This window comes from Boleophthalmus pectinirostris, unplaced genomic scaffold (assembly GCF_026225935.1).
Source record: "Boleophthalmus pectinirostris isolate CB_2022bp ecotype Guang Dong unplaced genomic scaffold, ASM2622593v1 HiC_scaffold_19, whole genome shotgun sequence".
In the NCBI taxonomy this organism is placed as follows: Eukaryota; Metazoa; Chordata; class Actinopteri; order Gobiiformes; family Gobiidae; genus Boleophthalmus; species Boleophthalmus pectinirostris.
Genome location: NW_026571140.1, coordinates 7,572,379 through 7,594,713, shown reverse-complemented (window position 1 = coordinate 7,594,713; position 22,335 = coordinate 7,572,379). Strand labels below are relative to the sequence as shown.

The following is a 22,335-nucleotide window of genomic DNA, read 5'->3' as shown; positions in this document are numbered from 1 at the left end:
TGCCTCACTATTCAAGAGATATGACATGCAGCTAAAGGGATCTTCAGCGAGACATGCAAATAAACAACACAGCGTGATGTCAGAACCGGCTCGTTCCGGGCTAGTATGAGACTGTGAGTGCACCTTAAATAAGTTTGAACCTTGTTTGGTTTTCGCACTTCCTCCTCAGGTCCAGCTCTTCATTCATGTGAGTGTGCGTCCCAGTGTCTGACATGTTATTCTTGTAATATATAGGACGGTTGGTTGGCTCATGACCCCCCTTGTTGCCATTACAAAGGCTTTCTCCTCTCTTCCATTATGGTCTGGTCCATTAAGGAAACATCCAAATGTCTACAACAGAAGTCTTCATCTGGTCCATCAACCATCATTTCTGACTAAAAGCTGTCTCCTGTTTTTGTAACACTACACATCTTTTTGGCCGCATTGATGGTCCATTCGCCTCCTTGATATTTCTGCAATATATTACTCTGTTTTTTCTAGAATTTCCCAATAGAACTGAACACCAATGTTCCCTCTAATGTCACTTTTTTCCCAGGGGGGTATGTCAGATGTTGCTCACAGGGATCCAAGGAATGCTTAAGGAGTTAATGTGTTTGCTCAGATATGAAAAATTAGGGGGACACTACCAAACACTTGGCTTTGACTCCCCAGGTTCAGAAGTTGAGCATTTTACAGGTTTCTTATCTGTGGCCTCTTAGGTCTGTGTTGTATAAGGTTTGCCTTTTCCTTCTGTTTGTAGCTCACTAGATTCAGATCTCTGCGCTGACAGTGAGTGTGTTGTATTCTTCTTATCCGTTGACTATCACCGGCTCAGGCTCAAGGTTCTGGGGTTTGGGCCTGTGTTTTTCAATGTGCCTCAGTTTTGGATCTTACATAAAATTGGTGATTTTTTTCCCTAAACTTAGCTTTCTTTCCTTTTTGGCCGTTGTTCCGTCGAGCTGGTCATGTCTCTGTATGTTTCCACTGTGGAGGACTTGGGTGATTGGCATTTATCGTGGGAGTTGTATCTACTTGGGGTTTGTTGACAACTGCTTGCTCAGTTTTATCATATCTCCCATTAAAATGTCTAGTGCCCCCTTTCCAAATGTGGAACCCAATTTTGTGAAGGGTGAGCCATTTCACGCTTGTGTTTGCTATAATAATTGGGGTGGTGGTTCGATTAGCACAGTGCCCCTCTACATATATCCACTCTTTCCATGACATGATGTTGGACCCAGTATACTGGAGTTTGTTGTTGTGTTGTGTTGCGTTGGTCAGCATCTCTCCACATTGGGGTAACAGAATCTAGTGTCTCAAATGTTGTTGTGGATACCGTTTATATTTCACAAATGCATCCTGGTTGGTCTTGTGGTTGTCAGGGATGTTTCTAGGCCCACACTGTCTTTTGGAGAAGGTGACTCTTAGGGTTGGATGATGGTCCCCTGGGTGGTGAACATTCATCATCGCAATACCCTGATTAACAATGTTTGGGGTGAAGTGTAAAGAAGACTTTGGGGTTGTTACAGGCTTTGATCCTTCTATAGTCTCTGAACATGGCACAGAGTCCTGCATGGATCCATTTTTGGAGACCCATTCCCGCCCGCACCTGCATAGTACAGCACCACACCCGCCCATTAACCCGTGAGTTAAAGTTAAACCCGCTCCCTCCCAGACCTGTTAACATTCCACCCGTTATCTGCCTGTAAACATGATAACTCATACATAAATTAAAAGCATTCTAACTGAAACACTATGAAATGAAAAGTTACAATTTCAAAAATTACAATCATGAAATTAAATGAAATGGTTCTGCTTTCTTCAGTAGGAATACGAATTCACAGACGCGACTCGACTGTTATCACCTCACAGGCATTATTTACTGAGCAGAAGAAACATCAATCGAAATGTCGGACTTCTGCGCCGCACATGCCATGGACTGAACCAAGACTAAATCAAGACTAACCAAGGACTAACCTAGGACTGATTCCAGGACTGAACCAGGAGGACTATACCAGGACTGAACCAGGACTAAACCAAAACTGAACCAGGACTCATTGTCGGGACAGGCTCGGAGGTGAGCCCGCGCAGACTGTCGGGTGACCGCTTAGAACTCCGTGCCCCATGGAGGTAAGCACAGCCTTGACCCTATCAGACTTTGCGGACATCCCGCTCCACGAGCTCAGGATCCTCTCTCTCTTAACTCCAAGATTAGTCCTGGTTTAGACCTGGTTTAGTCCTGACCCACCCATGTGTAATCACTACCCGCCCATGAAATGTTAAAACCCGTCCGTTTCAGCAACTATTTGCCCATTTGACTCTGGCGTGGCACTGTTTCAGTTTGAGAAACATGCATAGATTTTACTTTCTGATTTAGGCCTTTGTCCATGTTTTTAAGACCTTAGTCTGTGGCAGCCTCTCCTGCCGTTTTGTGTTCATTACTTACCTTAGTAATGGATTTTTTTCCCGATACTTTCTTTTCTGTTTTTTGGCCATTTCTTCAGTATTATCAGTCATCTTGATAACAGAAACCATAATAGTAGTAGTTACTGGTGGTGTTTAAAAAATGACCAGCTGGGACTTCTGCTCCTATGTTTGCGTCTGAAAGTTTTTAGCTGGCTCTTCTACTTTATCATAGAAAGTTTGGTTTCACAAAGCTGGTCGCACAATGTAACTTTTGCTCATGGTCAGGTTAGTGTGAATAATATTGTTGAAAAATGATATTGTGCTGTTTTCCTCACAATAATCATAACACATAATAGTAACAAATGGCATTCCTAGTGCTTCAGTATTACAGTTTATAGTCTATGTTTTGACTTCAAAATGTGTTACCGCGACAGGTCAGGTTGACACTGCACCCAAATCAAGACTAGAAGAAGTTGTGTTTCATAATTTGGAGAGACTTTAATTTCGGTTACACTTATTAACATGCTACTCGCTGCTAATTTGCATACTTGATAGTGTTTTGATATTTGTTCATTTGTAGTCATCCTGCCCTCATTATTCTTAACCTTTTTCTGCTGCTATATAGACATTTACTAACACGTACTATATATTTGTACTAATATTGATGCACTAAGAGGATTGTATGTTGTATATGGCTGCATGTACGTGTTATAGTGTATATCCAAATCTAAATCCACTTTATTTCTATAGCACATTATACAAACAAAGCAGTTTCCAAAGTGCTGCACAGAGATGATAAAACAAAGACAAAAGGTTAAAAGGCAAATTGATAAAATTTGGTCATACCTAAAAACAATAAAACCAGTAAATACAAATAAAAGTGAAACCATAAAAATCATAAAATAGCAGTAAATAAGTAAAACTAGAAAAACACTCAGAGAGCGCAGACCTCCGCCAAGGACTACAGTCCCCCTCATATTAATTGTGTTTTCCATAAATATTTGTCTCGTATCTTTCAATTTGGAATATGAAAGAGGATCCCATTGTCCATCCCTGAGTCAAATTTCATGGGGTTTGGTGAATAATTAACTGAGATATTGAGAAACAAAATTTTTGGCCCCATTTACCGCAATGTTAACTAAAATTTCAAAGTGATCCAGAATCCAGGATTTCTTCCGGATCACCCCCAAAATGAAATCAGTTCTTCCTTTTCACATTTCCAACAAATCCTGAAAATTTCATCAAAATCGGTCCATAACTTTTTGAGTTATGTTGCTAACAGACAAACAAACAAACAAACAAAAACAAACAAACAGACAAACGCCGGCAAAAACATAACCTCCTTGGCGGAGGTAATAAATAAAAGACTCAGAGGAATCCACAACTCACACGGTGTTAAGAGCCAGAGAGTAAAAGTGGGTCTTAAGACGAGACTTAAAACACTCTACTGTAGGGGATGTTCGGATGTGGGGGGTCAGAGTGTTCCAGAGTTTGGGGCCAGTCTCAGAGAAGGTCCTGACCCTCTGGTTTTAAGTCTTGTCTTAGGCACCACGAGCTGGAGCTGGCCCTCGGACCACAGAGCGCACACCGGGCAGTAAATCTGGATGAGGTCCGAGATGTACTGTGTGGCCAGTCCATTCAAAGCTTTAAAAACAAACAATAAAATCTTAAAATCGACTCTAAATCGAACTGGAAGCCTGTGCAAAGAAGCTAAAATCTGGGTAATGTGCTCACGTTTTTTTTTTTTTTTTGGTTCCAGTTAAAAGTCGCACAGCACAATTTTGGACTAACTGCAAGAGAAAAAGTGCACGGAGGCTGATGCCAGAAAAAAGTGCATTACAGTCGTCTAAATGAGAGGAGATAAAAGCGTGCGTGACCTGTTCAGATGATTTAAAAGACAAAAAAGGTTTAATTTTAGATAGAAGCCACAAATGATAAAAGCCAGATTTTACAACCGCAACCACATTTACTTGTTTGTCAAATTTAAAATCACTGTCCATAGTGATGCCAAGTTTGGTGACTGTTTCATGCGCTATTTCAGCGGTCCAGGTCAGTGAGAGGGTCGGTATTACCAAACACAATGACCTCAGTTTTGCCTTCATTGAGACTTGGGCCTGTGTATTTTAATGTGTCTCAGTGTTAGATGTTAAATAAAATTGGTGATTTTTTTCCTAAAGCTCTCTTTCCTTTCTGGAATTGGCCACACCTACCTTTTTTTTTTTTTTTTTTTAGAAGACACCAAGATGCATCATTTTGTTTCTCCAATTCTTTAAGGTTTATATAGGTTGATATTGTTGGTTTCCATTTTTCCATTTTCTGTTTCTGCCGTTGTTCTGTCGAGCTGGTCATGTCTCCGTATGTTTCGTAGATGGACAACTTGAGTGGTTGGCATTTATCGTGGAAGTTGTGTCTACTTGGGGTTTGTTGACAAGTGCTTGCTCAGTCTTACTCTGTCTCCCATTAAAATTTCACATGTGGAACCCAGTTTTGTGAAGAGCGAGCCATTTCACGCTTGTGATTCCTATAATAGTTTGGGTCATGGTTCAGTTAGAGAAGTACCCCTTGTGTCCACAGGTGGCATGCCAGATCTATATCCACTGTTTCCATGACATGTGGGACCCAATGTACTGGAGTTTGACAATTGTTGTGGTACCTGAGGCGGTCAACAGTGTCTCAAATGTTGTTGTGGACACAGTTTTCCTCTCACAAATGCATCCTGGTGGTCTTGTGGTTGTCAGGGATGTTTTAAGGGAATAAAAACATGTCTTGTGTATTACCAAACACAATCACCTCAGTTTTGCCTTCATTATGACATAAAAAAATTGTGGGTCAAAAGCAAGTGGTGGGTTAATTTGGCAATCATCTGCAGTAGTAGAAGTGATACTGAATGCTATATTTTGTACAGATTTCATTCAGTGAGATGAGGTACAGAGCAAAATGTAAAAAAAAACTGTAAAAATGTAAAAGTTACCTCAAAACTGTAATGTGTTACTTATGAGTTGTTACTGTCATTTCAAAGTAATTTGTTACATTACAATATTACTGCATATAAAATGTAAGACATTACACGACTATTGTATTACTTTTAAGTTACTCTCACCAAAATAACTGTCGCTGATTGTCAAATAACAATCAGCGAGCGAAGATGCCAAACTTTTGCACCGTATATGGACTGAACCAGGACTAAACCAGGTTTTAAACCAGGACTAAAACAGGACTGAACCGAGGACTGAACCAGGAGGACTAAACCAGGTCTAAACCAGGTCTAATCCAGGACTAAACCAGGACTAAAACAGGTCTAAACCAAGGCTAAACCAGGTCTAAACAAGGACTAAACCAGGTCTAAACAAGGCCTAAACCAAGACTCAAATAGGTCTAAACAAGGTCTAAACCAGGACTAAAACAGGTCTAAACCAGGACTAAAACAGGTCTAAACCAAGACTAAACCAGGTCTAAACAAGGACTAAACCAGAACTAAACCAGGTCTAAACCAGGACTAAAACAAGACTCAAACAAGGTCTAAACCAGGATTAAACCAGGTCTAAACCAGGACTAAAACAGGTCTCAACCAGGACTAAAACAGGTCTCAACCAGGACTAAAACAGGTCTAAACCAGGACTGAACCAGGACTGAACCCAGGACTGAACCAGGACCAAAACAGGACTAATCTTGGACTAGGACTTGGAATCTAGGACTGCCTCTGAGAGAACCCTGAGCCTGTCAGCTGCGGTTAGCCCCGTGGAGCTCTGCTTCAGTCTTTTGGCCCGCGGTCACCCGACGGTCTATGCGGGCGCACCTCTGGGACTGGCCCGACATTCGGAACCATAACGATGGCATTTCACCACTGCTGATATCACAATGATTTTAGCAAATTTGTATGAAGAAAACCGAAAAACCTACCACTTCCATCCAGGTTAAAAAAGCATTTTAACACGCATTTAATCACATTTGTACTGAGTAAAATATTACAGTTGTGTTTAGTTTTTTTTCCCTATAATGCCTTACATTACTGCGTTACAGCAAAAAGCAACGCATTACAGTAATTTGTGACTTTTATAACTCATTACTCTCGACACTGTTGCCGACACAACCACACTGCTGCAGACTGGTATATTTTTGTACAAGAATTATGATCCTAATTGACCTTTTGTAATAAGATACTGTTATGGGCGAGTACACTATTAAAGCTTATTTGTGTACGAAAATGTTAACATAAAAACTAATAAGCTGTAATATGGAGTTTAATCATTTGAAAGTGTTAGCAATGCCTAATTAGCATCAGAATAAACTCGTAGAATAAAACATCAATAAAGGCCAAGTAAATACAAAGAGAATCAAATGAAGCACATACTGTATATAAATGGAAATTAAAAAGCTATATGTTAATAAGTGTACTGTAAAGTAAAGCGTTTCTCATAGTTTTATAATGGAAATACTGTAAAAGTCAACGATTTTGTAACACATTTCTAATACTTTTCATAGTAGGCTGTGGGCTTATTTGCATATTCTCCCTGTGTCTGGGTGGATTTCCTGGACAGGCACATTAGCTAATCTTTCGGCTCAGTATTCTTGGCCGGGATCCAGACTCAGAAAGGGATCTCTCATTACGGGTTTCTCAGGGTACTGGTAATTTATTGTTTTAATTAATTTATTTGATGGGGACTGCATATTAATGGGCATCTATAACACTCGCAGTGTAAATATGTCAGGTTCTAGCAAAGACGCTCATTTCCATCTGTTGTCCCAGAGCGCGTCACACACGAGACAATTACAAGATGTTTAAGGATGGATCAAAGGCAGAGGAGACATTTATCATACAGGGACAAGCAATTCTTAAAGATGCACTGTGGAACTTGTTGGTTGGGGGTTTGTCACTTGCGTGTTTCTAAGGAGATACCATTACCCTGCCTGGAATGTTCCACAGTATGACATTAAACAGTTCTCTCTTACATTTAAATTACCAATGGTTTTATAGCTCAAAAATACCTGAAAGGAAACAGGCATTTTAACCATAGGTGGAGTTTGCAGGGGTCCCCCACCGTAGCTGAAATACTGAGTCTATAATTTGGCCAATAAAAATATTTACTTGAAAAATATATATATATTTTAATAGTGTAAATATGTCAATAAAACAAAACAAAAAAAAGATTGTATAAGATTGTAGTCTGAACCAGGACTGAACCAGAACTGAACCAGGACTGAAACAGGACTGAACCAGGACTAACCCAGGAGTGAACCAGGACTGAACCAGGTCTGAACCAGAACTAAACCAGGACTGAACCAGGACTAAACCAGGACTGAACCAGGTCTAAACCAGGACTAAACCAGGACTGAACCAGGACTTAAACAGGACTGAACCAGGTCTAAACCATGACTGAACCATGACTAAGACAGGATAGAACCAGGTCTAAACCAGGACTGAACCAGGACTAAAACAGGACTGAACCAGGTCTAAACCAGGACTAAAGCAAGACTAAACTGGGAGAGAAAAAAACCCCAAGTCCATGGAGCAGAGTGTCCAGAAAGGGTGATCGGGTGGCGACAGCGCTGAGCCCCACAGGGTGCGGAGCTCTGAGCCGATCCTTTCTCCTGCGGTCACCTGAAGGTCTACGTGGGTCCATACCGATACTTAGTTCTGTTTCCATTCTGGTTTTAGTGCTGTTTTAGTCCTGGTTCTATCATGGTTCTGTCCTGCTTCAGTCCTGGTTCAGTCCTGGTTCAGTCAGATCTGACCTGTAATTTGGTCTGGTTTGATCTCCATGAAGACAGGTTTAAAATGAAGAAAGGTTTATTAATGCCATGCTGTGAAACATTCCAGACAAAACAATAACATCTCCATAAAGAAAAGCATTTGGCGGCCCCTCCACCAAAAAGTTACACTGTGCACCTTGAAAAAATATACATATAAATAAAAAGTCATGATTGAATATTGTTTGTTGTTGCAGGGATGAGATGAAGTCCCTCCAGGTGGCGCTGCAGAAACAGCTGGACGAGGCCAATGAGAGAGCGGACAAACAGCAGGATACGGTAAGAGCCTCCTCTACTCAGACATTTCTGCCACACACCTTATATACTTGTGTTTTTGTGTTAGGGTGGTCAAAAGTATCAACAATCAGATACTAGGCGATATTGAAACTAGTATCAAAACTAGCAACTCATCAAAATCTAGAGTAAAAAAAAAAAAATCAGTGTTTCCAAAACTTTTTTTCTGGGGACCCATATTTTAAAAGTAAAATTTTCATGATCCAAGTCAATCCACATTATTCGTAAATCACAAAATAAATGTGGATTTGACCATTATGATTGTGTCTCTGAGCAATTAGTATTACCGTATTTTTTGGACTATAAGTCGCACTTTTTTTCTTTGTTTGGGTGTTTCCTGTGACTTATACTCCGATACGACATATATATTAAAATTTTGCAGAAAGAGACACAAATGCTCCCAAAAAGAAAATCACATTTTGCAGATTACAAGCTGCAAGTAGTGAAATATGCAGCCGAAAATGGTAATTGAGCAGCAAAAAGAAAATTTGGAATGAGCGAGAAACTTGTGACACTGGGAGGATGCACCATGAAACTTTCCTGGAAGTCACTGGATGGATCGACAAAGCCTGAAGTTCAGTGACACTGAAACCATCGTGTTGGGATTCAGAAAGGCTGGAATAATTCTAACTGAAACTGATGTTGAGTCTGATGACAGCGACGCAGAAGAGGAAGTGGCGCTCCGTTTACCTCTGGAGGTCGCGAAGTTGCTCAAAAGTGACACCGAGGTTGTATAATTCAATGGATTTAGTGATTTGGAGTGAGATGGAGAGTTTGGTAAACTTGTTCTGTTCTGTTGTTTATGTTATAGTTAACTGAAGAATGTGAATGTTCATATGTAACGTTAACAGTCTATTGTTCTCTGTTCTATTGTTATTACTAGAACTTAACTTTCAACATGAAATGTCAGTTCCTGGTCTCTGATTTTATAAAATTTATTTCAGCAAAAAAGTGTGACTTATAGTCTGGTGTGACATATATTTTTTTCTTCTTCATTTCACATTTTTTGGCTGGTGCGACTTATACTCCGGAGTGATTTATAATCCAAAAAATACGGTACTCAAGTTTTAAACAATGAAAAACTGTAATCGAACCAGCAATAAAAGGTATCCATACATATCCTGAAGTGCACTGACCTTTGCTGATTTATCACCCTTTTTTTTTGGACAACCAAGCAAGCATTTCTCAACTTTAGCTGCAGGAACTCTTGTTCAGGGGAGGCAGATAGGATTGGCTGACTCACTCGCTCTCTCGTGGGTCAGAACTGTATATCACAGACCTACATGCAGATCGTGACAAAGCGACTCCAAAAAAAATCTCTTGTCGCCCACCTGAGTGTTGCGACCCAGTCTTTGGGAAACAATGGCCTAGTATACGCCCATGGTCCACTATGGAACTTACCTGGACCACTGAGGATTACACAAAAGAAAGTACTATGTTAAAAGTGCATTGTGTAACTTTTTTAGGTGGAAGGTCTGTCAAATGTGTTTTTTCTGTGTAGATGTAATTGCTTTGTCTGGAATGTTTCAGTGTGGTATTAAACCTTTCTATCTTCATGGAGACCAAACCAGACCAGGTTACTGGTCAGAGCTGTGGAGAGGCAACCCTGCTCACAGTCAGAATGCCTGTTTTTGTAGGTATTTTAAGTTATAAAACCACCTGTAACTGAATAAATGTAAGGTAGAGCTGCTTAATGTCATACTGTGGAACATTCCAGGCAGAGCAATGACATCCCAGTAGAAACAAGCAGCTGATGGACCCCCAGTGAAAAAGTGACATAGTTCACTTTTAATGTTGAAAATCACATTCTTTTGTGTTTTTAAGTATCATTATGGTATCAGAATCCATGTATCATTTGTTCATTTGTTTTTCAATATAAAACCAAAAATAAGAAAATGAAAAAACAACTGTTTTTCTTTGTCTCCAAAACCAAAATGAAAAAACAGATAATGATTTGTTTTTTCCGTTTTCAATTTTGTGTTCCCGCTCTGGTCCCGCTCTAGTCCCGGTCTGGTCTCGGACCTGGATCAGTCCTGGTTCAGTCCGTATGCGGTGCAAAAGTTCGGCATTGCAGTCACGGAAGTCACGTAAACGGGAAACGGCCGTTATCCATTTTTTTCCATTCTTCATTTAAACTCAAAACCAAAAACTGAAAAAATGAATCATTATCTGTTTAACAGTTGTTTTTTCGTTTTCTTATTTTTGGTTTTATATTGAAAAACAAATGAACGAATGATACACGGATTTATCATCGGTATTGAGTATCAAATTGTTTCCTTAGTATTGAAATTGAGTTTGAAATTGTAGTATCGTGACAGCACTGCTAGTATTTCGTGTCACCACTTTTTGTACAAGTACTTCTCTTCTCTTCTGAAATGAGGGTAAAAGGGAAGTAGCTGTCAGCTTCTTAGACAAAGCAAATATTTTACTTTTAGGATATTGGTCTTAGAGCTCCAGATTAGTCAATATTTTATTCACTTAGCCTAATAAAATACAGGGTGTTTTGTTAGAAGAACATTAGCTCCAGTCCATCACGAGTAATTGCTATGCACTGCAGACTAAAAATCATTGTTATATAGAGATAATTCTTTGTATAATTATAGTTTTCTAAAGCAGTGCGGGGCTCATGGGTTTCAGGCAAATGATTCCTTCTAGATTTTAAAGTTTTATGAGGACATTGCCCAATTTAAAACATATAATATTTTTATTTGAATTAATCACAGTTGCGAGCTTGAAACCCACGGATATGAGTTTATATTGATTTCGTTTTACATAATTGGGAAACTACTTAAAGTCTGAACAAATATTTTGACACAGTTTATTAGCCGTGTTTCCCACACGTCCTGGAACAACTGGAAAATAATACTTCACCTGTTTTTCAGATGTGGAAAACGCATGGAAAATGAGAAAAAGTAGAATAAAAATGTCCTGGAAAATCTTGATTTGTCTCCACCTTTTGCTTTGCTGGATTATTGGGTGTTAAATTAATAGACTTTATTGCCACCATCAACATCGTAAGAAGAGTTGGGTGCTATGACCGTGGCATCACACAGGGGTCCCTTGTGTTCTACTAGTATCAGTGTAACCCTACGGCCCTGCAAAGGTAGAACGCCGTAACATCATGTTTGGTCAAAAATGAGTTCATGTCATTTTGTACGTATTTGAGACCTCCTTTATCATGTGAATAAATATCATGAAAAATACTGAGCTCAGAATTGACCTTTATTTGTCAGTTCCTGTACTCTGCCTGGGTATTATGACACAAAAATAAGGAGTCACGCTAAGACAAAAGGCAGTAACAGTGTATGTTTTGTTTGTGATTTAGTTCATAAATACATTTTATTTTTAACATCCAACTTCTCGCCTCCTCCTTTTTGTTGCGGCCTTGGCACAGGGTCTTAACACATTCAATAAATAAACCTTTCTATTCATTTATACTTACATGTAAAAGTACTTGGTGTATTTATTCATACTGTACATACTATACTGCAAAGTCACTTGTGTGTCAAACGGTTTAAGTGTGTAAATGTCGCTGCACGATCCGGATCAGCGCTAAACAGGAAATCCAAAGCTCTTCTATATCATTTCAAACAAACACATGATGACTGGACCTTGGTGAGGTGTTTTTATAATGGATGGAAGTCTGGGCAAAATCAAGCAAATAAAAAAGATAATGTCAGTTTCAGCCATTTTTTTTTTTTGCCTTTGCATGACTACTTATTTTTGGTTCATGATAAAAAGGCACAGTACAGGAACTGACAAATAAGGGTCAAAGGTCAATTATGAGCGCAATATTTTTTGCATACAAATTTTTTTTCATTATAGCAATTAGTTGTCAAATTTTGGGAGCCCTTCATTTTGTACTTTTGTCTGGACAAAACAGAAACTTTGAAGTCATTTTTCTCAGTTTTACACTCTGGAGAGTTAAGATTTTTTGCCTTTGTAGAGCAGCCTACGACCACGGTATATATTCTTAATGTAATTTTTGTGCAGTCACAAGAAGATATATTTTTGTTGATATATGTCGGAATATACACTGCAATTCTATCGCACTGGAAAGTTATGCGAATTATGTGTTTGTCTTGGTGTGTAATTAATTTTAAATTGCAGTCACTATGGACTTTGGATATAGCTTTAGGCTGCATCTTCATTAGAAAAACTGTACTAAGAGGGTAATATAATTGTAGATGCTGTGATTACATTGTTAAAATGCCCCCGAAAATTCCTGGAAAAATGTTTTCAATTGTGGGAATCCAAAGCAAGGCTGGATTAAAGGTGCATTGTGGCGTGGCATTAAACTTTCTATCTTCATGGAGACCAAACCAAACCAAGTTGCCAGTTTAGGCCAGTTTTTCCAGATATTTTTGAGCTATAAAGCCGCCTGTAATTGAATAAATGTAAATTAGAGCTGTCTAATGTCATACTGTGGAAAATTCGAGGCAGAGCAATAATACATCTGTAGAATTGTGAATCCAATCCCTTTAAAAATACCAATAAATAACAGTGCATTCTCTCTGGACATGTTAGACGAGCTGCACTTGACCCGTTCTGTAATATCTTCACATGCCTTCTGAAATGTTTACATCACTTGAAATGAGAACGTGAAAGCAGCCGTTCAAAAACACGCATTTCTCCTATGTTTTTCCTTTAAACCTGTGCTCTCTGTCAGTCCCGTGCAGCGTGGACTGAATCCTAATGTCTGGCTTCTCTCTATTTCACATTTCCATTAACAGCCATAGGGTTACACGTGCACTCCATATCTCGCACGTGCACGCTCGCAAGACCCCGAGTACGGACACATCTGAAGTGACATTTACCGTTGTGCTAATGCGTGCACGGAGCCCACTGTAGTATCATGCACCAGCTGTTTGACATTTGTGTTCTTTTAAATGCTTTTTATCAGCTCAGCCAAGACAGAAACAACCGGCCCCCGAAGCACGCAAATGTCAGCCATGTTCAGGAGAAAGTCCAATATCACAGTTTGAACAGCAACCATCAAACTGGGTGTAAGACGCCAATGGAAGCGATTACTCACTTTCTGAGTATTTTTAGAGCCACATCTATGTTCTGGGTAGTTTTAATTTACATGTAAAAGTGTGATCACTCATAAAAACCGAAGCTAACTGGAGACAAGATCTATTTTTAAAGGTGTAATGTTTTTGGTGAAGGGTCCGTCAAATGGATCAGTGGAGAGGCTAGGGTGACCAAACATCCCTTTTTCCCCAGACATGTCCGTATTTTGAGTCCTGTCCTGGGCGTTGTTTTTTTTTTTTTTTTAAAGTGATGCAAATGTCTGGGTTTTCATTACCGTTCGTTGGGGGCATTAAACTGAGCGTCTCTCGTCGCTCTCTGTGACTCAGAAAGAGAAAGCAAACACACACAGTCAGTCTCCAACATGCCGAAACACAAATGTGCATTTAACAATGACTTGGATAAGAAATTCTGCGGTTTCCATCCCGGTCGGGACAAGTGGGAGGCCATGTGCACAAGTTGCGAAGTGAGAGTACAGTGCTTCCTCGTTTATCATGGGGGTTACGTTCTAAAAAATAACCCGCGATAGGTGAAATCCGCAAAGTATTCAACTTTGCAGGTCTTTGAAATTTGGGAAATATTTTTTGTTCCATGTTGCATTCATGGTCTGTTTAAAACGTATGTAACTTTACAACCAAAAATGGTACAGAAAGAAGGTCAACAGTTTCATAAACTAGAGTACATATGCTATCTGTTGAATAAATGTTTATATTAGATGCATTAACTTGAATTTTTGGCCTTGTTGTTTACTTCTGCTTGACCAGGCTCAAATGTCAAAATAAAACACAGAGGAAATACAATGCTAAAGGAAAAAGCCACACCAAAATAAGCAAAAACAAAGACTACAAAACATGAACCATGACAATATCGTGATACATTCCAGGGAGAGCAATGACATATCCATAGAAACAAGCAAGGACCCACAACCATAGTGTACCTTTAAGTTAGACTTTAATCTGAGCTTTGTTTTAATACAATCTGACCTGAAATTTGCACTCACCATTTTTGTTGGAAATCAAACATAAATACATTTTATATATTTTTCCCTGAGTTTTCAGAACTGTCTAAGGGTCTGTTTACAGGAGAACGCTTGCGGGTAAAAACAACAAAATATTTTATCAGTAGTGCCTTTCGTTTAGACGGTGATGGCGTTTTTGGGGCTTAAAAGTGCAAAAATCTGAAACCAACGTCCGGAGTGTAAAAAGACGCAAAACTCTGCTCAGATCTGTTCACGTCGGGTATGCGTTTACGTCACATACATACAGTACACAGAAACCTGGCGTGCATACTCAGTCGAATTCCACACACTTTTGCATCACCGTATACATGCAGATTCCCTCCTGAAAACGCTCGTCTAAACACGTCATAAAAAGTGAAGATGCGACCCACTTTTGCGTCTTCTATTCAGACCGTCATCATATAAACGTAGCCTTAAACTTGACTGTGTTTCCTAATTGTGTCACCATGGTAACTGTGGAACGGTCCTCCATAGACTTACATGCTGCCCTGCCTTGGTGTGAAGTCACTGCAAAGTACAGGATTTACAGGCTGGTCTGCAAACCCTCCTTCACATCTAAATCACAATTCTAAAATGTCAAACTTGATACTAAAGAATAGACTTGATACTCAATACACGATACCAGTTCACCACTAGAATGTGAATTTTCTGAAGCTGTTCTGGAAAGGTTCATTTCTGGCCTGTGAATGTGACGTTTTACTTGCTCAAATGAGTATCTAATTTTAATACTCGTATCATAGTATCTAATAGGGATGGGCATGATTAGTCGATTAATCGATAATTGATCATTAAGAATTTCATCGATTACGTTCATTTTAATCGACAAACCGAATGTAGGTTGCTGTGTGTAGCGTGACCAAACAGGTCCGTACATGTAGCTCTCGCACTCAGAAGGAGCGAGACACAAACAGTCGGTCAGTCTGCAACGTACCGAAGCACAAATGTGTATTTAACGATGACTTGTACAAGAAATTCCACGCTTTCCGTTGCATTCGGGACAAGTGAGTCCATGTGCACAGTGTACAAAGCAGCACATATGTTTCAGTGTCCAGTGGGAAAAGTTTTACCAGGTGAGAGAAGCGCAATGTCGATGACGAATCCCCACCTCCCTCCCCCCGTACAGTGTCCTGGTTTTGACAAACACAAATCTGGTCACACTAACCTGTATTCCACTGAGTCATGTCTTTTAGTCTGACAGAAGTTGAACCACATCAGCGACACAAGAGCTGTAGTTTTATCTTTGCTTAGTTTATGTAAATTAGCGATGCGGTTTGAAGTTTTGTTTCTGTGAGAGTTGCGCAAAACTGAATTAAACACATTATAATGTCAAACAGCTGATGTGGCTCTAGAGTGATTACGGTTTATATATCGTAAAGTTGAATTTATTTATGTAGATTAGTAGTGCAGATATTAATAATAATGATGATCATTTTAATATAAAAACATTACTGATTAATCGATAATCGATCGTTAATTCTTCCGACGATCGATTAAGAACATTTCATCGAATGCCCATCTCTAGTATCTAATTATCAGTACTTTTGACAAATCTTCTAAGGCCAAACTCAGACAGAGACAAACAACTCAGGCTTGTTTATGTCGATGAAAAGGACCTCTGCACCTGTCAATCACGTCTATCTGGAATCTTGGAAACGGGCCCGGAGTCCAGACTACACACTTTGTACAGTATTGGAAAAGTGTGCAGTCTTGGCTGGTCAGGCTAGCACAGTTCCCCTCAGGCTTGTTCCCCAGAGGAGGATAAGAGCCCTGCTTACACCCGGATGACTCATGGCTCACCCACATGATGGAGACGATGGAGGGGGTGTGAGCGGCTCCATCACGCTCTGGCCTGAGGAAAGACTCAGACAGCAAAGAGAAAGAATTCAACACAACCCACTTCCACTGCTCCAGCTGCAGGCAGGACTCATGTGTTTGAAGGAAGAGGAGGTACGGAAATTCTGAAAGTGGGAAGTAGCCAAATATTGTATTCAAGTAAGAAGGCGTTTACTTCAAAATAAATGGTTCCCTTGACCTTTTTTAAGACATGGAAACTGATGTAGTCTACCACCAGGAGCATCATCTTTATTATAAAAGAGTATAAAAAACAGAGTAAGCTGTTTGTAGATGCCCTGATTTACATAACTTGAAAAGTCCTGGAAACTTTAGGTTGTCAAAAGAATCGAAAATCAGATACTAATCAATAGTAGGGATATCCAAAAAAAAAAAAAATCTAAACATTTCTAAAATCACCAAATGAAAGAATCTCAAATTTTAGCTCAATCTCTTGAGTCATTCCTGAGTTATGGCCCATTGAAATTTTGGGACCATGCTCACTTTTTCTGAAGCCTTAATTTATAAGCATGTTTGAGGGACCATAACTTCATTAAAAAATAGATCTTATTAAGGGGGACGCTGTGGGCCCCCAAAATCTCACATTTTGTTGCTGTTCAATTTTTTTTTTAATTTTTGAGGTCTAAGATCTATTTACTCCAAGCAGATATTTACAAACTAACTGTAGAATCTGAATATTTGAGAAAATGACCATTTCTGACAACAATCTCACACTTTTGGCATATTCTGATTAGTTTAAAAGTAAAAAAACATCTATCAATCTATGACCAAGAATGTACAATGATACAAATTTTCAGCTTCCTAGCTCTATTTTTTATGAAGTTATGGTCTCTCAAACATTCTTATAAATTAAGGCTTCAGAAAAAGTGAGCACGGCCCCAAAATTTCAACGGGCCATAACTCTGGAATGACTCAAGGGATTGAGCTAAAATTTGAGATTGTTTCATTTGGTAAATTTAGAATTTTTTTTCAGCCAAATCTGAGATGACTCATAGGGGAGGGCAGCTGATTTCATATGGACTGACCCGTAAGCAAGTATCAATACTGAAAAAAGTCACATAAATTGGGTAAAATTTGACCTTTCCGGAACAGTTTTATCTTGAGTTTGAGCAGAGCTAGTGTAAGACTATATGATATAATAAACAAATACAACTTTTTTGTGTTACAGTATTGTTCAAAAAGGAGCTTCTAAATGATCATCTGGGTATGAAAACTGAGTATCAAGTCTATTCTTTAGTACGAGTATTTAGTTCTTTAGTATCTTGACACTACAGTAAGAAAAAGTAAAAATGTGTGACTCAAGAAATTCCAAAAAAGTTCATGTAGTTAAGTTAATGCAACTGGAAGGACAAAACATTAAGTTACAAAACCTGGTATTTTCAAAGGGCAAGCTGGAAAAATTTGACAAAACAGAATCATATCTGAAAGAGCGGTGCAAGAAACACAAATGTTCAAATCATTTCATAGTGTCACATAAAGCTTTTGTCACTTGTAGACTTACTCACAGCGGGAAGAGGAACAAAAGAGAAGTACAGTTTTATGAAAACGTTATCCAGTAAATTACAACCTCTGTCTGCCATGCCTCCATAGCAACCCAGAGTACTGAGTACACTTTGTGGGTGTTAGTTTTAAATATTGATAGAATTGACTAATAAAGTTGGATTTACCAAGTTACATTTGACCAAATCCTGTATATTACATACAGTGTTGGGAAGGTTACTTTTGAAATGTATTCCCCTACAGATTACAGATTACACACACCAAAATGTAGTTTGTAACATAATCCATTAAATTACTTAAAGTGAGTAACGTAATCTGAATACTTTGGATTACTTGATTTGCTGTAGAGAAGCAAAGACTACGATATCGTAACATAAGATATTTTGTCTGATAAAAGAAAATAAAAAGCCCAAACTTTACTCAACAGTATTAAAAATATTATTGATAGAAGACGAGGAGACACATCTGCGCAGCATGATTTAGTCCTGTTAAATCCTGTTTTGGTCGTGTTTTAGTCCTGGTTTAGTCCGGGTTTAGTCCTGTTTTAGTCTGAGTTTAGTCCTGGTTTTAATCCTGGTTTTAGTCCTGGTTTAGACCTGGTTTAGATCTAGTTTAGACTGTTTAGTTTCTGGCAATGAGTGGAATTACCGAAAAAAAAGAAAAAAAAAAGGTGGGATATAGCCCAAAATGTGAAAACAGGAAAATACCACAGTGTAATCCATTTATTTCAACCAAGTAACTGTAATCCAATTACCACTCATTGAACTGAATACAGTTACTCATAATTTGTAACTACGTAATTACGTAACTCCGGTACATGTAATCTGTTACTCCCCAACACTGATTACATATCCCATTTGGATTACAGTGTTCCCTCGTTTATCGCGGGGGTTACGTTCTATAAATAACCCGCAATAGGTGAAATCTGCGTCATCTTTATTTTTTACAATTTTTATAGATGTTTTAAGGCTGTAAAATCTCTCACCACACACTTTATACACTTTTCTCACACAGGACAGTTACAACCCTTTTTGCATCCTTCTTAAAACTTATTGCTGCTGTCAACTTTATGTTATTTGTTTATTATTTGTTTAAAATTAATTTATTCCGTAACGACGCCCTATAGCCACATCACTTCTACCTTTCTTCAACGTGTCCAGAAGTCCAACTTTTGTGTAATGGTTAACATCATCTTCTGCCTTTTGAGTGCGACCGCAGGGGCCTTTGTCGGTGTAGAACGTTTCGTTGACATTGTGCACAGCAAAAACTGGAGGGGTAAAATTTTAGGGTAAAATATTTCAGAGTTGTTTTTAACACCAAAAGTGATATTTTAACTATGTGAAAGTTAAATGGGGGTTTGAGTTGGGGTTATTTGCCAGAGTTGATTTGGTTGAGATTAATTCAACTTCCCTTAGTGTTAATTCAACTTCCCTTAGTGTTAATTCAACTTCTCTTAGTGTTAATTCAACTTCCTCTAGTGTTAATTCATCTTCCCTTAGTGTTAATTCAACTTCTCTTAGTGTTAATTCAACTTCCTCTAGTGTTAATTCATCTTCCCTTAGTGTTAATTCAACTTCCCTTAGTGTTAATTTGGCTCCTCCCATTTACCACTTCAAACTCTTGCGAGAGAAAACCAGTTTGAACCAGTTTTGTTCATAATTTCAGCTTAAATTCACTAAAATAAAGTATAAATAAAATAAAACACCACTGTGTGTTGTTTAGCTAAATCAGGAACTGTACAAAGTGTTATCTGTTTACTCTCAAAAAGTTAATATAACTCTGGATTTTGGGGTTAAACGGGAACTTTGGTCCAGTGTCACTTAATTAACATTTCCAAAAATGTTAAATTAACTCTAGAACAGATTGGACTCATATAAACTCTGAGAAAATGTTAAAGTTAAAGCTGTGAGAGTCAGTTTTAACACTCCACTTTTTGCTGTGTGGGTTTTGTCGGGGAGGAAACTTGCAAACGTACACTTCAGAATCACACTCCTAGACATCGAACATTTATGTAAATTTGTCAAAGTGAGCACATTCTGCACTGTATAGGAGACATGGCGCGGAGGAGACTGATTAACAAAAGTCTTCAGTCCCTTAGCCAATCAGGATGCAGGATACATTGTTAAAAAAAAGGAAGCAAAATTGTACAAAAAAATAATAATCCGCAAAACAGTGAGACCACGAAAGTTGAGCTGCGTTACAGTGAGGGACGACTGTATCTGTTAATTGAACTGTATACTTTTCTATTTCTCCCAGCCAAAGTTCATTAAACTGTTGCACTGTGAAGTAATGGTTTATGTAGTGTCGTACTTTGTTGGTGGTAATATCGCTTGTGTATTTTTCAGATCAAATTCCTCAAAGTGGAAATGGAAAAGAAAACGAAAATCATCAAAGATCTGCAACAAGAGGTGAGCTATTGTGTTTATTTCAACCAGTACAAAATGAAATGAAATGAGTAAATGAGCCGGGAACTTTCCAGAACGCCTCAAGATCAATTTGAGTTCTTTTCCTTGGCTTCCTGCCATTGTGCAAAATAATGTTGTGACTCCCGATAATCCATAACTGGATTTGTTATCTCAAAATAATAGGGATCAGATGACAATTCGAAGGAGAGGAGCCATCATTTGGTTTATGAGAACGAGACAAGAACGGATTTTGTCATAATTTTTTACAAAAGCACGGTTCAGCTCGCAATTTTGATCCCACAATTTCCAATTAATATTTTTTTGTGTCAAAGAAATTGCCAAAACATCAGACTGAATGCACAATTATTAAACTGGAACACACTGAGTTTTATTATCTGAGCCTTGGAACAGAACAGATGTGAAGAGAGCAGGATAAAGACAAGAGAGAGAGGAATAAAAGAGGCTCAAAGATACAGACAGAACAAGCAAACATCTTCTGATCATCTTCTCATACGTTGGTTAGAGACACAAAGGCATGTTAATGGTGACAGATCAGGTCACAGTCTAAAATAAGTGTGGCCTCAATGGTGATTGCTGAAGAAATGAATCTAAAAATGAATAACCTTGTCTGCAAAATACTGTTGATAACCTGAGTTGCTCGTGCCTTAACCTACAGATAAAAGATACGTAGAGACACATACAAAGTTTGTCTCATTCTCAGACTCGGTATATGAACAGGATATTACCAGAGCAAAGGCTGCACCAGCACTGCGACATGATTGGCTGCTGGTGCCGGGCTTTAGGTGGTGGCCATTCAGATCACAGAGAGGCATTTTAGGTTGAACTGTAGAAGTATAATAAGATCTAGAAGATGAACCAAAGATGGCGGTGCGTTGTCTTCACTGACCTGAGCTCATATTTTTTCTTTTGCATTACTTCCTGAATACTGACCTCGCCCAACCCAACGTGTGACATCAGAAACGTGCAGTACAAAGCTAACTTTTAGGCATTTGACCATTTAAAAGTTCATATACAGGCTTTGCACCGTCACGTGTCCCCCATGGCAACGGTAAATACGCCGCCATGACACCGAGCACACTATGTCATTGGCTTCAGTAGCATCGGAGAAACATGGGCAGGTTTTGTTGTGTATTTGGTTGTTCTAGACGAAAGGGATAAAAACATTCGTTCCTTCATTGTTCCTCTGGAAATGACTCATCAGGAGCTCAAACAAGGAAATTATCAAAAAAAAGACGCAAATTATGGCTAGAGAACATAAACATAGCGAAGAGATTTCCTATGGCACCATCAAGACACACTCGCGTCACTTTCATCAAGGTATTTGCTATTTAAATTGTTTCATAGCTTATTTAATGAGAGAAGCACATTTACTGAACTAAAATTTAAAAAAGAAAACATTTGCAGTGTGAGTGGCAGTAGAAACTGTATCTTCCAACGCACATATAAACATGTCACTCGTCGTAGGACCCATGTTTTCTTCGTTGCCTTGCTTATCCACAACTATGTCTTCTAGAATTAATTGCTTTTTGTGAGCGGATCTTTCTAATGTTCGTGAGGATCTTTTCATGACCGATTCTTTCGAGGTTCGGCTCACAGATTCTTCGACCCTTGCACCATGTTGATCACAGGAGCCCAGTGTGGGTTTGTTGTCGTAAACTAGTGCGGGTTTTCCTGAATAAATTAATGAAATTTTAGTTCAGTAAATGTGCTTCTTTCATTAAATAAACTATGAAAAAATTTAAATAGCAAATACCTTGATGAAACTTCGGGTGTCTTGATGGTAACATTGGAAATCTCTTTGCGGTTTATTCATGCTAGACATAATCCGCGTCTTTTTTTTTCAATAATTCCCTTGTTTGAGCTCCTGATGAGTAATTTCCAGAGGAACAGTGAAGAAACGAATCATTTTATCCCTTTCAGAGTGGCTAGAACAACCAAATACACAACAAAACCTGCCCATGTTTCTCCGGTGCTGCTGAAGTCAGTGGCATAGCGTGCCCGGTGTCATGGCAGCGTAGGTACCGTTGCCATGGGGGACACGTGACAGTGCAAATCCTCTATCGTAAAAATACAGAAGAATCCCTA

At 38.8% G+C, this 22,335-nt stretch overlaps 1 protein-coding gene across 1 annotated transcript in view; it reads left to right on the top strand.

Annotated features, from left to right (window-relative positions):
* luzp2 (leucine zipper protein 2) overlaps positions 1–22,335 on the top strand; it is a 171,479-nt gene that overhangs the window by 27,816 nt on the left and 121,328 nt on the right. The window contains exons 4-5 of the mRNA XM_055154822.1: positions 8,328–8,409; positions 20,170–20,232. Of these exons, the coding sequence (XP_055010797.1) occupies positions 8,328–8,409; positions 20,170–20,232 (145 nt within the window). The remainder of the gene's footprint in view (positions 1–8,327; positions 8,410–20,169; positions 20,233–22,335) is intronic.